The 12,495-nt window shown below is 44.4% G+C and overlaps 1 protein-coding gene across 7 annotated transcripts in view; it reads left to right on the plus strand.

The window, feature by feature from the left end:
• Positions 1-12,495, plus strand: part of VLDLR (very low density lipoprotein receptor) — a 32,860-nt gene that overhangs the window by 11,483 nt on the left and 8,882 nt on the right. For 6 of the 7 annotated variants that reach the window (XM_032635454.1, XM_032635449.1, XM_032635452.1 and 3 more), the window contains exons 3-11: positions 2,080-2,199; positions 6,610-6,732; positions 8,118-8,240; positions 9,899-10,270; positions 10,373-10,495; positions 10,586-10,708; positions 11,148-11,267; positions 11,372-11,497; positions 12,004-12,175. In XM_032635454.1, coding sequence (XP_032491345.1) covers positions 2,080-2,199; positions 6,610-6,732; positions 8,118-8,240; positions 9,899-10,270; positions 10,373-10,495; positions 10,586-10,708; positions 11,148-11,267; positions 11,372-11,497; positions 12,004-12,175 — 1,402 coding nt within the window. The remainder of the gene's footprint in view (positions 1-2,079; positions 2,200-6,609; positions 6,733-8,117; positions 8,241-9,898; positions 10,271-10,372; positions 10,496-10,585; positions 10,709-11,147; positions 11,268-11,371; positions 11,498-12,003; positions 12,176-12,495) is intronic. The other variant, XM_032635455.1, reaches the window with a different exon arrangement.

Genomic DNA, 12,495 nt, shown 5'->3' on the forward strand with positions numbered 1-12,495 from the left:
GCTCCACTGTTTTTCTCGAATATTTGCAGTGTATTTGCTGTAAGCAACCAGATCTTTGCCTTTTATCTCGAAGAAATTACATCCTCCAGAAGGATAGACCTGCTAATGATAGGAAACACCTGAATATCAGCTGTCCCCTTCCAGGCAAAAAAAAAACTAAGTGTTTTCATTCATGCCATTATGTGAATTATATTCATACACTGAGCATAGGAAAACTGAGTTTCAGAAAAATAGAATCCAGGTCTGTGGCTCCCACCTTGCTTTGCTTTTCTCACATCACTAAGTTAAAAATGATCTCCCTTTGGGTGTGGAGAAAAGCGAACCCTCCTACACCGTTGGTGGGAATGTAAATTGGCGCAGCCGCTATGGAGAACAGTACGGCGATTCCTTAAAAAACTAAAACTAGATCTACCATATGACCCAGCAATCCCACTCCTGGGCACATACCGGAGAAAACCATAGTTCAAAAAGATACACGCACCCCGATGTTCACTGCAGCACTGTTTGTTTACAATAGCCAGGACATGGAAGCAACCTAAATGTCCATCGACAGAGGAATGGATAAAAAAGATGTGGTACAGGGCTTCCCTGGTGGCGCAGTGGTTGAGAGTCCGCCTGCCGATGCAGGGGACGCGGGTTCGTGCCCCGGTGTGGGAGGATCCCACATGCCGCGGAGCGGCTGGGCCCGTGAGCCGTGGCCGCTGAGCCTGCGCGTCCGGAGCCTGTTGCTCCGCAACGGGAGAGGCCACAACAGTGAGGGGCCCGCGTACCCCAAAAAAAAAAAAAAAAAAAAAAAAAAAAGATGTGGTACATATATATATATACAATGGAATATTACTCAGCCATAAAATGAATGAAATAATGTCATTTGCGGCGACATGGATGGACCTAGAGATGATCACACTAAGTGAAGTAAGCCAGACAAAGACAAATATCATATGATGTCACTTATATGTGGAACCTAAAAAAGTGACACAAATGAACTTACGTACAAAACAGAAACAGACTCACAGACTTCAAAAATAAACTTACGGTTACCAAAGGGGAAAGGTGCAGGGGGGGAGGGATAAATTAGGAGTTAGGGATTAACAGATACACACTACTAGGTATAAAATAGATAACCAACAAGGACCTACTGTATAGCACAGGGAACTCTACTCAATATTCTGTAATAACCTATGTGGGAAAAGAATCGGGAAAAGAATCTGAAAAAGAATGGAGATATATATATGTATAGCTGTATCACTTTGCTGTACACCCGAAACTAACACACTGTAACTCAACTATAATATAAAATAAAAATTAAATTTAAAAAAATGATCTCCCTTCACCTCTTAACTGTACCTTCTTCATGCTTTTTATCTTATCTTGGAGTCATTTTGTAAACATGTCTTTTTCCAATTAGACCTCCAATTCGGAGATGAGGAAGCATGGATTAAACCTCACGCCTTTTCTAAATATCCTTTACTTTGCTCGTAATAGAAGCATCATTGATGAGTAACAGCATAGAATGTGGACAAGAAATGCCATTAAAAGATTAGGATTTGGCTGCATGATTATAATGACACAAATGAGTTAAAGGAATGGGAGAAATGAGTCCACAGGTGAATCCCCTGCCCTGCCACCTGCAGTCTCTGGGCAATCTACGTTCCTTCTATCTTGGTCTGGCTCCCTTGACCCAAGATTACTATTCCAGCCACCATGCCTAGTTTTCAGGAACCAGAAAGGAATAAAATTAAGGAAACTGGATCCCCTGTGCCTTTGAGGATATTTCCCAGAAGTTGTATATACCCCTTCTGCTTACATTCCATTAGCCGGAACTTAGTCCCATGGCTATGCCTCCTGCAAGAGAGGCTGGGGAATCTAGTCTTATCCAGATGGTGTGTGCCCAGCTAAGAACTCAGTTACTGGCAGTCACTGCCCCAAGGCCCATCCAGCTCTGGCCCCTACCGTGTTATGGCCTCTGAGTCTGCAGCTGTCCCTCCAAGAGGACTCCTATCCATGGGTTTCAGGTAACGAGCACCTCTAACTTACCATCCTTGTGTCCCAGCTTAGCCAAGTGTTCCTTCCTGATTTTAGGAAGAAAAGCCAAATGTGAACCCTCCCAATTCCAGTGCACAAATGGCCGCTGTATTACCCTGCTGTGGAAATGCGATGGGGACGAAGACTGTGCTGATGGCAGTGACGAAAAGAACTGTGGTGAGTAAAGAGCTGGACAGTCTCACTTGCCACCTCACTAGGACGTACGCATTGTATTGAAAGATGATGATATTATATCTTAGTGTCTACAAATGTATCGAGATTCTGAAAAATAGAATCCACTCCTAAGAACTGCTTTGAACTCGAGTCCAAAGATTCTATACTTCCTGGTCTGGAGGGATATGATTGTTTGATGTGAAGTTAGCGACTTGAGTATGGAATTTTGAAGATATAGTGGAGTTCTTTTCAAATGATAGATGCGGTTGATCTTAGATCAGACAAAATTTTGGTGTAGGAAGCTAGAGGAAGGAAGGGGGGGAGGACCAGAAATAGAGACAGACAGAAAACTGCTTTGAACAGACTTTCTTTTTTTTTTTTTTTTTTTTTTTTTTTTTTTTTTTTTGCGGTACGCGGGCCTCTCACTGTTGTGGCCTCTCCGGTTGCGGAGCACAGGCTCCAGACGCACAGGCTCAGCGGCCATGGCTCACGGGCCCAGCCTCTCCGTGGCATGTGGGATCTTCCCGGACCGGGGCACGAACCCGCGTCCCCTGCATCGGCAGGCGGACTCTCAACCACTGCGCCACCAGGGAAGCCCCAGACTTTCTTTTTTTAATTCTCAAATGGTTCCGATCCCCAAAAAGCAAGCCGTGGACAGTAAGAAATCCCCTGCAGTTTCAGGAATTAATTAACTCCTGGTATAGAAACTATAAGCCAGCCCAGATCAAAGATCAGATAAGGATTCTTTTTTTAATTCCCTGTCTACAGAGATGCTGATTTTAAAGCACTAGGTAAGATGGAAGACATTCTCTCCCCCAAGAAAATAGGGATACGCCATCATACCCATTGATCAGCATCTATTAAAAGATCATTATGAGGGCTTCCCTGGTGGTGCAGTGGTTAAGAATCCGCCTGCCAATGCAGGGGAAACGGGTTTGAGCCCTGGTCCGGGAAGATCCCACATGCCACGGAGCAATTAAGTCTGTGCGCCACAACTACTGAGGCTGCGCTCTAGAGCCCGCGAGCCACAACTACTGAAGCCTGAGCACCTAGAGCCCGTGGTCCACAACGAGAGAAGCCACTGCAATGAGATGCCTGCGCACCACCACGAAGAGTAGCTCCCGCTCACCGCAACTAGAGAAAGCCCGCACACAGCAACAAAGACCCAACACAGCCAAAAATAAATAAATTTATATATAAAAAAAAAGATTATGAGAAATGCCGGTCTTTGCAACCTATATAACCTCTCATTAAGCCAGGACAGCTGAGAACTACATGTCAAGATGGCATTTAGGTACCTTGAGTACATGCTGAAGTTTGCTTTATGATCCCTTTGTTCTCTGTTGTAAAACTCTTGAAATAAGGTTGTTCATGAATGTCGGTGATAACATTGCCATTTGCCTTTTAAAAGACGTTACATAATAAGGTAGATAGCTAGTGGGAAGCAGCCGCATAGCACAGGGAGCATAGCACAGGGAGATCAGCTCGGTGCTTTGTGACCGCCTGGAGGGGTGGGATAGGGAGGGTGGGAGGGAGGGAGACGCAAGAGGGAAGAGATATGGGAACATACGTATATATATAACTGATTCATTTTGTTGTAAAGCAGGAACTAACACACCATTGTAAAGCAATTATACTCCAATAAAGATGTTAAAAAAAAAAATAAATAAATAAAAGACGTTACATAAAGATGTCCACTATACAAACTAAAAATCCAGAAGAAAAATAGAAGCTAAATGTAGATTTCACCAACTGCCATCTTGTTATGCCCTTACCTCCTTCTTCATGCATCATTACTAAACTGCTATAGTATAAACATACTGGCAGACAGTCCTGTGCTTGAGCTCTCAGAGCAGCATCATGGGTGTCTGCATGCCAATATGTAAATTAGCAGCTCATTTGGAAGCAGAGTAAACCCATGCTGCAGTATCAGAAAAGAAGCTTATCTCCAGTCTCAGGACCAAGAATAGTTCTCCAATGTGACACATTTATATCATTTGCATCCTAACACTAAGATTTTAATCTATTCTACAAGATATCGAGTTCCATGCTCTTTCCGGGTTACCGGGGTGATATAATTCTCTCACTAATTTTCTCACTAAAGGACCTCACTCTTGTCCACTGTTCTCTTGGTGTGAGTAGCCATTCTTCTTCTGTGCTAAACTATATTTGGCAAAACCCATTTGTTTTTGTTTTAAGAGAGTAATTATTCTCTCCATGGTGTGAAGTCTTACTTTACCGTTTGACTACCTCAGTAGAAACTAACCTGAGTCATTGTAGGGGTCATCGCTGGCTTTTCCTAAAATAGTCTCTGCATAAATCGATTCTAGCCACGTAACAGGAAGGTTTGGAAGAGGCAAGGAGGTAGATGTACCTACAATCAAGATCATGCAAAGTGGGAAAAAGTAAATACATTCTTGGCCAGAATTTGTCTCTGCCTCTCAGATATGAAGGTAGAGAAGGAAAGTGGGAGCTTTGCTCGGGGAAGCTCTGAATGCTTATTTTGAGATGTTCCTCCATGGAAGGGAAAAACTACACAACTACTTAAAACTTCCAAAGCCAATTCCTGTTTTTCCTGTCCAACCTCTTGATGTTGAACTTGCTTACAATTTCAGCAGGGCCTTTTCTTTCAAGCATGTCAACTAGCATATTTAGTCAACTTCAGCTTGGATTCTGCAAGCCATGTTCCATCAGTCCTAGTAACTCACTCTTCTACAAGTGTTAGGCTGAACTGATACATCAGTGACTCGGATACCCCAAGAATGGAACTGGTAGTTCTCTTCCCCGGTGGCCCATCTAAATTTCTATCCACCTCTCAAGGCCCAGTTCAAACAGCCTATCTTTACCCTCCCAGTCTGTGCTCAGAATGGAGAGAGAGGAACCCTAGCAATCTATCTGACCCTGTGTATCTTGTTCACTTTGTAGTATAACCAGTCTTTTCTATCCCTGTAACATCTTATACTTCTTAAATTCATGAGGTCTCTTTACAACCATTCCGTACTCTCTCTTTTGCAACTTCTGAAGAGTATCACAGGGTGAATTACAATAACTGACTCTGAGACCCTCTGGCACCTTCCTACATGCTCAGGAGAAGATGGGCCTTGGATATCACTTAAACTGTTAACACTGGCGTTTTGAGTACTTCAGTGATTTTAGAAGCAGGTATGAATCTAGAAAGTAATATGGCCTTTCACGTTCCCTTGGCTACACAATTTTAGGAGGTAAATAATCCTTTTCAGGTCATCATAATTGATCATCCCATCTTGAGTTCTAGAAATTGACTATAATCACTGTCTCCCCATTAACAGTATCTGAGGCTAACCCAGAGCGGCTGTCTGGTTTACTACACTCTGAACTCTGAGTGCTGTACCTGGCTTAAACCCCTGACCTGAGGTGGTCCCTTTCATCTTTTTAGCAAATTGTTGGCTTTTAGCTGATTTCCGATTACAGAATATTCGTTAGAGAAGAATGTTTTAAACTGGAAATTCAAGTAGAAAGTATAGGCACACGGGCAAAGAAGAATATAATCTGAGGATGACCCTAGAATACCCGATGTGGCTCCTTGTCAAGCCCCTTCTTACTCCCTCACTTCCTCACAGGTAGGATGACCAAGCTGCCTGCTTTGCTTAGCACAGTCCTGGTCAACGCTCATCTTCCTGGGAAAATTAACACTGTCCCCCTTCTACTGAGATTGTGTCAGTTTGGACAACAGAGCGCGTGGTCTCCCTAATTGAGGAGAAAAGGCTGCCCTAGTAAGAATTAGTAGCAGAACTGATACCTTGTCTTAGGCTATTTAAGTCTGGTAGTCAGTTACGGGTGCCGGCAGCCTCCATAGCAGGCTCAGTGACTTTTAGCTGGTTGATGTGAGCCCGCCCTTCGGATGCTAAATACAACCTCTCTTATACTCAGGTTTGCGCTTTCTCTATTTCTTACCCAGTGGGTTCCTCTGCCCCAATAGACCTGTAGGGGTGACAGTATTCAGTACTGGAGCTGGGTCTTCTGCCTCTGCACTAAACCCATGTGTTGTTACGAGATGCCGCTAGAACAGTTATACTATGATCCAGTCATTTGACTGTTAAACTTGAATGACTTGGAAGAAATGCGTGAAAGAACAAAATTATTACTTAATCTCAACATTATCAAGCAGGGAAGAAGTTCATTATAAGGGATCCCTTCACCTCAGTGTCCTCTAAGTCTCTCAAATGATCGCCTTCCTCCTCTGAGGAAAAAGAGGAAAAAAAAAAAAAAAATTTTTTTCTCTAAGATTCTCCGGGATATTGGCAGTTGAGTGCTAACTGACTCAGATTTATTTTTTAGAGTAAAACACATCAAAATGCAGTTGTACCCCCAGTGGGAATGTAGGGCTCTTGGGTGAGTGACTTCAATTTTAACCCTGCAAATCAACTTTCGTAGTGAAGAAGACGTGCACCGAGTCTGACTTTGTGTGCAACAATGGTCAGTGTGTTCCCAACCGATGGCAGTGTGATGGGGATCCCGACTGCGAAGATGGTTCTGATGAAAGCCCAGAGCAGTGCCGTGAGTGTGACTTGCTTTGGACTTGAACTTCTCCAAGCTGTTCCGTGTCTCATAGCTCTAAGTATTGTATAATCTAAAACTTGATTAGTTTTCCTTGGCCTCCCTTAAAGTTAGGCCAGTTGACTCCGAGGTCAGTCAAATCACTAACAGCCGATCTTGAAAAACATAAAGAATGTTCTTCCTAGTCTAACAAGACTGACGTTCTCTTGGGTAGCTTCACTATTGAACATTTAAGACTGAAGCCAGATTTCAAGAACTCCTTGACTAGGTGCATAGATTTCAAATGTTTGATGATAATGACTCAGAGTGGATGGCACTCTGGTCCTGGAAGCTAAGTCAAGATGTGAGGGTCCCCCCGTGGGCCAAGTGTAAGCTCTTAGATGCACAGCTTCTCACGTTGTGAAAAAAAAATCTGTTACTGAAGGGGTAAGGTGACTAGAAATAGGATGATAGAGCAATTCTTAAGAAACATGTAACGTAAAGTTATTAAAGTAGGGAGCTTACAGCTTGTTCTTAAATAAGAGAAACTTCATAGGTATGCAAATACGTATGTATCCTCAGCTGATATTCAGGAAAAAGTCTATGAGATCATAGAGGAAGATGATTTGGGACAGTTAAATCAGAATCATTTGTATGTCCTGGTGAAGAAAGTCTCCGTGTTCCTTTTAAGGCAGTAGAGGCCTGTTAAAGCACTAAAAGTGGAAGTCTAACATGAACAAAGTTTAGGTCTGGAATCAAGCAGAAAGGAAGGGATGTGTGTTAATTTCGGTTTTCCAGGCAAGAAGTAAGGGAAGTTATATGAGCATTGGCCAAGGGAGGTGAGTTACCATAGGTGAAGACAGGTTCCGTGAAGATTCAGCCCAAGTTTTAGCGGGGGATGACCCCATAAAGTCAAGAATTAGGGGGTGTCCCTACTTTGCAAGATGTCCGTGGAAAAGAGGTTGTGAAGGAGGCCTGTGAAGGAATCCAGGCAGAGGAAGACTTCATAGGTGATAGAGCATCTGGCTTTTAATGAAGTTGGGATTAGGTTGCCAGTATCCGGGCCTGTCACTTGATACCCAGCAGATCAATAATGGTCAAGGAGCAGGCCAGCCAATGAACATAACCACGCCAAGTAAAACAAAAGCCAGGACTGCGCACACCGCGGAACCTTGACGGAGTAGCACGGTCAAGGCTCTCCGGTGGACTGCCAGGTAGCCTAGGTTGGCATGGCTTCCGAGACATGGAGCTGTCGAAGGATCTGCCCAGGCTTCAGCTAGTAAGTCGAATTTCCCCCGTGTGCCCGGCCACTGAGTTACAGATGCCACCACTTCCAGACAGCACAGGGGCAGCAGCTTTGCACTCACGAGTTTGGAGGCTCTTTTGAGACTGTATATCATCAACAGATATGAGAACATGCCGCATAAGTGAAATCAGCTGTGGTGCCCGTTCCACTCAGTGTATCCCAGTGTCCTGGAGATGTGATGGTGAAAATGATTGTGACAGTGGAGAAGATGAAGAAAACTGTGGTAAGAAGATCAGTGTTGAGTGGCTTATCCCAAAGACCCTTTTGCTCAAAGAAGGGTGGGCATGAAGGTGCAGTTGACTTGCCTTTTAATGACCTCACTCTCTGCTCTACTACTTGTCCTTCTCAAATGCCCTCAAACTCTGAGAGAAGTTCGCATGGTAACTGACCATTGCTTGCTTGGGTGTTTCTTCTAGGCAAATAGAAATAAGAAGGTAAGTCATCCGAGGCACTTCCATGTAGAAGTAGCTCAGTGAAGCCGCAATTTTGTGGACTCTCGTCTCAGCCAGGACAGTAACTCGTGGGCCTTCCTCACTTGGGCTCAATCAAGCTAGAAGGGGACTAGGGCCCCCGAACACATCCCTAGGTCGAAAATTGGATCTTCTTAGTGGAATAAACTACTGGAGTCTCACACAAGCATTTCTCAGTCCCCAAACTAGTTTTTCTTTTAACCTTTCCAAAAGTTAAACTGGCACAGAAGTAGGAATTAACATCTTGCTGGCAGATACCCAAAGATAACTCTACCCAACCGGTGGTACCTTTGTCTCCTATCACACAGTTCCTGCCTGTAAAAGCTAACTCTGTTTCCTAGCCTTTCATGTTTCTGCTCTTGGAAAATATGTAATAAAATGCTCAATGTTAAAGGTGAGGCCCTGGGAAAATCTCTAGGTTAAACAAACATTGCATTGAATGTTCTTTCAAGCTACCGCCCTTTTTATAGGGCCTCCTGAGACTGACAAGCATAGGCCTCTTGATGCAGTAAGTATACAATGAGCTGAGGGTACTTGTAGTTGAAACACCAGTCTTGCGCGTAGAAGTCACCTCCTGAGGTCATTACCACTGCACCTAGTCCAATGAGTTTTGGCATTTAATCCTAGAACTGAGCTTTATGGATTGGTAAGCTGTGGCGCTGCCACATGTTTCCCTCTGAAATCCAGACTTTGCTTCCCAAGAGAGTCGTGGTCTCCACCCCAATTACCACCAATTATCGACCTTAATTAATTTGGCAGGAATTTGAGTCAAAGTACAAACTGGCTAGTCTGACTAGCTTATCGTTATTATTGCACCTGGCTGCTAGATTGCGGTTCTAGCCCCAGAAGTGACTTTCTAAAACTTGAAAGTATTGAAGACCTGTTATTCCTGAGCCTGGTTGGAAGGACCAAAAGAGAAGGAACCGTGTATGGTGTTATAATACATGGGGGCTACTTTTTGGTGATGGTGTCATAATGCTTATTATGAGTGAATGTTTGCTTATATACCTGATGCATAATAATCTCATCTCATGATATGTGGCCTGGCCCGATGAGCAGTATATCCATTTAAAGATAACTCACGTCTGCCTTCCCCAATGAAGTCTCTTGTGACAGTTTATTAATCACTGTCCCTTTAAGATGCATCTCATCTCAAATTAACTTCTAGTCTTCAACTCTTCTCTCCGTCCTACATTTCTCTTCTTATTCAAATGTCCTAGCATCTCTTACATGGTAAGACTGTTTCCTAGTATTCTGGGAACTGCCTATTGATATAATCTGACTTTAGCTTTTAAGTTAGGCAAGAAAGCTTGGATTCATGATCCATGATCTGCATGTTAGAGTTTGGGACAAGATGCTTGAAAGGACAGGTCTGGATGCATTTTCAGTGGGGCGTCCTCTCTCTCAATAGGCAATGTAACGTGCAGCCCTGATGAGTTCACTTGCTCCAGTGGCCGCTGCATCTCCAGGAATTTCGTGTGCAACGGCCAGGATGACTGTAGCGACGGCAGCGACGAGCTTGACTGCACCCCACCCACCTGCGGGGCCCACGAGTTCCAGTGCAGCACCTCCTCCTGCATCCCCATCAGCTGGGTGTGCGATGACGACGCAGACTGCTCGGACCAGTCGGATGAGTCCCTCGAGCAGTGCGGCCGCCAGCCAGTGATCCACACCAAGTGCCCAGCCAGCGAGATCCAGTGCGGCTCTGGCGAGTGCATCCACAAGAAGTGGCGATGTGACGGGGATCCTGATTGCAAGGATGGCAGCGATGAGGTCAACTGTCGTAAGTAGCTTTCCTATCAGTGTGGCACGTTCGGTTCTCTCCCACGTGTCAACCAGGGACTCTTTGGCTGGCTTCATCCCCTGCCGTTCCCTCCCGCTGTAGCTTCCCGAACCTGCCAACCTGACCAGTTTGAGTGCGAGGATGGTAGCTGCATCCACAGAAGCAGGCAGTGCAACGGCATCCGAGACTGTGTGGACGGTTCTGATGAAGTCAACTGCAAAAATGGTAAAGGGTCCCTAGGTGTGGGGTGTTAGTCAAAGGACTGCTCTGATCAGACCCACGAATGGAATGTCTCTTCTGTGTTTCTCTTTGTAGTCAATCAGTGCTTGGGCCCCGGGAAATTCAAGTGCAGAAGCGGGGAATGCATAGATATCAGTAAAGTGTGTAACCAGGAGCAGGACTGCAGGGACTGGAGTGATGAGCCCCTGAAAGAATGTCGTAAGTGAAGGGGTTGCTTGAGGACAGATTTGGGAAGGTTAATTAGACCCGGCAGAGCTAATGCGGTTTGGAGAGCCTGCCTAATGCCTGGGTAAACTACTTGGATGAACTAGGTTCAGTTGTTGGGCTTCAAAGTGAAATTTTATGACTTAGAAGTAGTGACAAAGTAGTTCCTAGTTTCACCCCCTTCAAGGTAACCAATCAGCAGTAGAGAAACTTGACTAAATACTGCTTAACTAACTGGTACCGTGCCAAGGAGGTTGGGTTTACTCTTCCCCCAAAACACGCTGAGATGCGTATGTGTAAGACGGATTATTAGATCTTAGAAAAATCATGGGCTTGACCAGACTCTCTAGACAAACAGCCTGGATTTTAAATGTTAATAGGACAAATATCAATTTGAGTGTTGAGTTACTACTCTACTACCTTTTGATTTCAGATGTAAATGAATGCTTGGTTAATAATGGCGGATGCTCCCATATCTGCAAAGACCTAGTTATAGGCTACGAATGTGACTGTGCAGCCGGGTTTGAACTGATAGATAGGAAAACCTGTGGAGGTGAGTCGAAGGACAGAGCCCAAGCCCCGGGGGTGATGGGAAAGGTCTGTAGATCTCCATAGGTTATCTAGGAACAGCAAGACTAACTCTAATTTCCCTCCTAGATATTGACGAATGCCAAAATCCGGGGATCTGCAGTCAAATTTGTATCAACTTAAAAGGCGGCTACAAGTGTGAATGTAGTCGTGGCTATCAAATGGATCTTGCCACTGGCGTGTGCAAGGCAGTAGGTAAATGGACTTGGACTGGTGTGGCTCTGGTACCTTTCTGAGTACGTGATTATGAAAGGTACAGCCAGTGACTACAACAGTCAAACGAAATATAAGATCTAAAAAGTACTTGAGAGCCACGGTACTGAACTCACAGCGCAATATCATAGGTTAAATAGCAAATTGTTGCCCCAGACCCCTGCCTTGGTCAGTTTCTTTTGCATGTGGTACCTTGAATATCTACTTACTCTCTGCTTCCAGAACTTGAGTGCAATTCAAGTAATTCAAATAAGTAACTTATCATCAGCCGCCCTCTTACTGAATGCTGTGACTCCAGGGCTGTCTTCTTAAACCGTGGGAAGTGCTGAGGCGCTTGCAGGTCCCAGGGCATGGACTTCAGCAAGAGTACTCCTGAGGTGTTCAGCAGTGCCCTCACTTTTTAAGTGCTCCTCTGTTGGGAGGAGGGGACTTGGAAGGACGTTGCCTTCTTACAGCGAAACTAAATTAACCTGACTCCTGTCTTGCAGGCAAAGAGCCAAGTCTGATCTTCACTAATAGACGAGACATCAGGAAGATTGGCTTGGAGAGGAAAGAATATATCCAACTAGTTGAACAGCTGAGAAACACTGTGGCTCTCGATGCTGACATTGCTGCTCAGAAACTATTCTGGGCTGATCTAAGCCAAAAGGCCATCTTCAGGTAACTTTCCGTTCTTGGTGTCTTCGCCTAAGTCATTGTCACTGGCCTTTGGGAAGGTTTGGAGGAATTTCTCTTGTGTCTTGCTCCAATCTAGCATCTAACTAGTTGGCAATAATAATTCTAAACACTGATTCTTTATTAAATTACTGTCGGTTCCTCATTAGAAACTAACGATCGCCTATAAAATAAAATATGGCTACAACTGTAAGATTATAACAGACAACAGCTTAATTTTTCCAATTTTCCCCCCTTTCTCTCCAGTTAGTTGAGAACTGTGCATAGTTGCCACAAATAGAAATGGTAGTGATAGCTTTTTCTTA

Source organism: Phocoena sinus, chromosome 6, assembly GCF_008692025.1.
Source record: "Phocoena sinus isolate mPhoSin1 chromosome 6, mPhoSin1.pri, whole genome shotgun sequence".
NCBI classification, from domain to species: Eukaryota; Metazoa; Chordata; class Mammalia; order Artiodactyla; family Phocoenidae; genus Phocoena; species Phocoena sinus.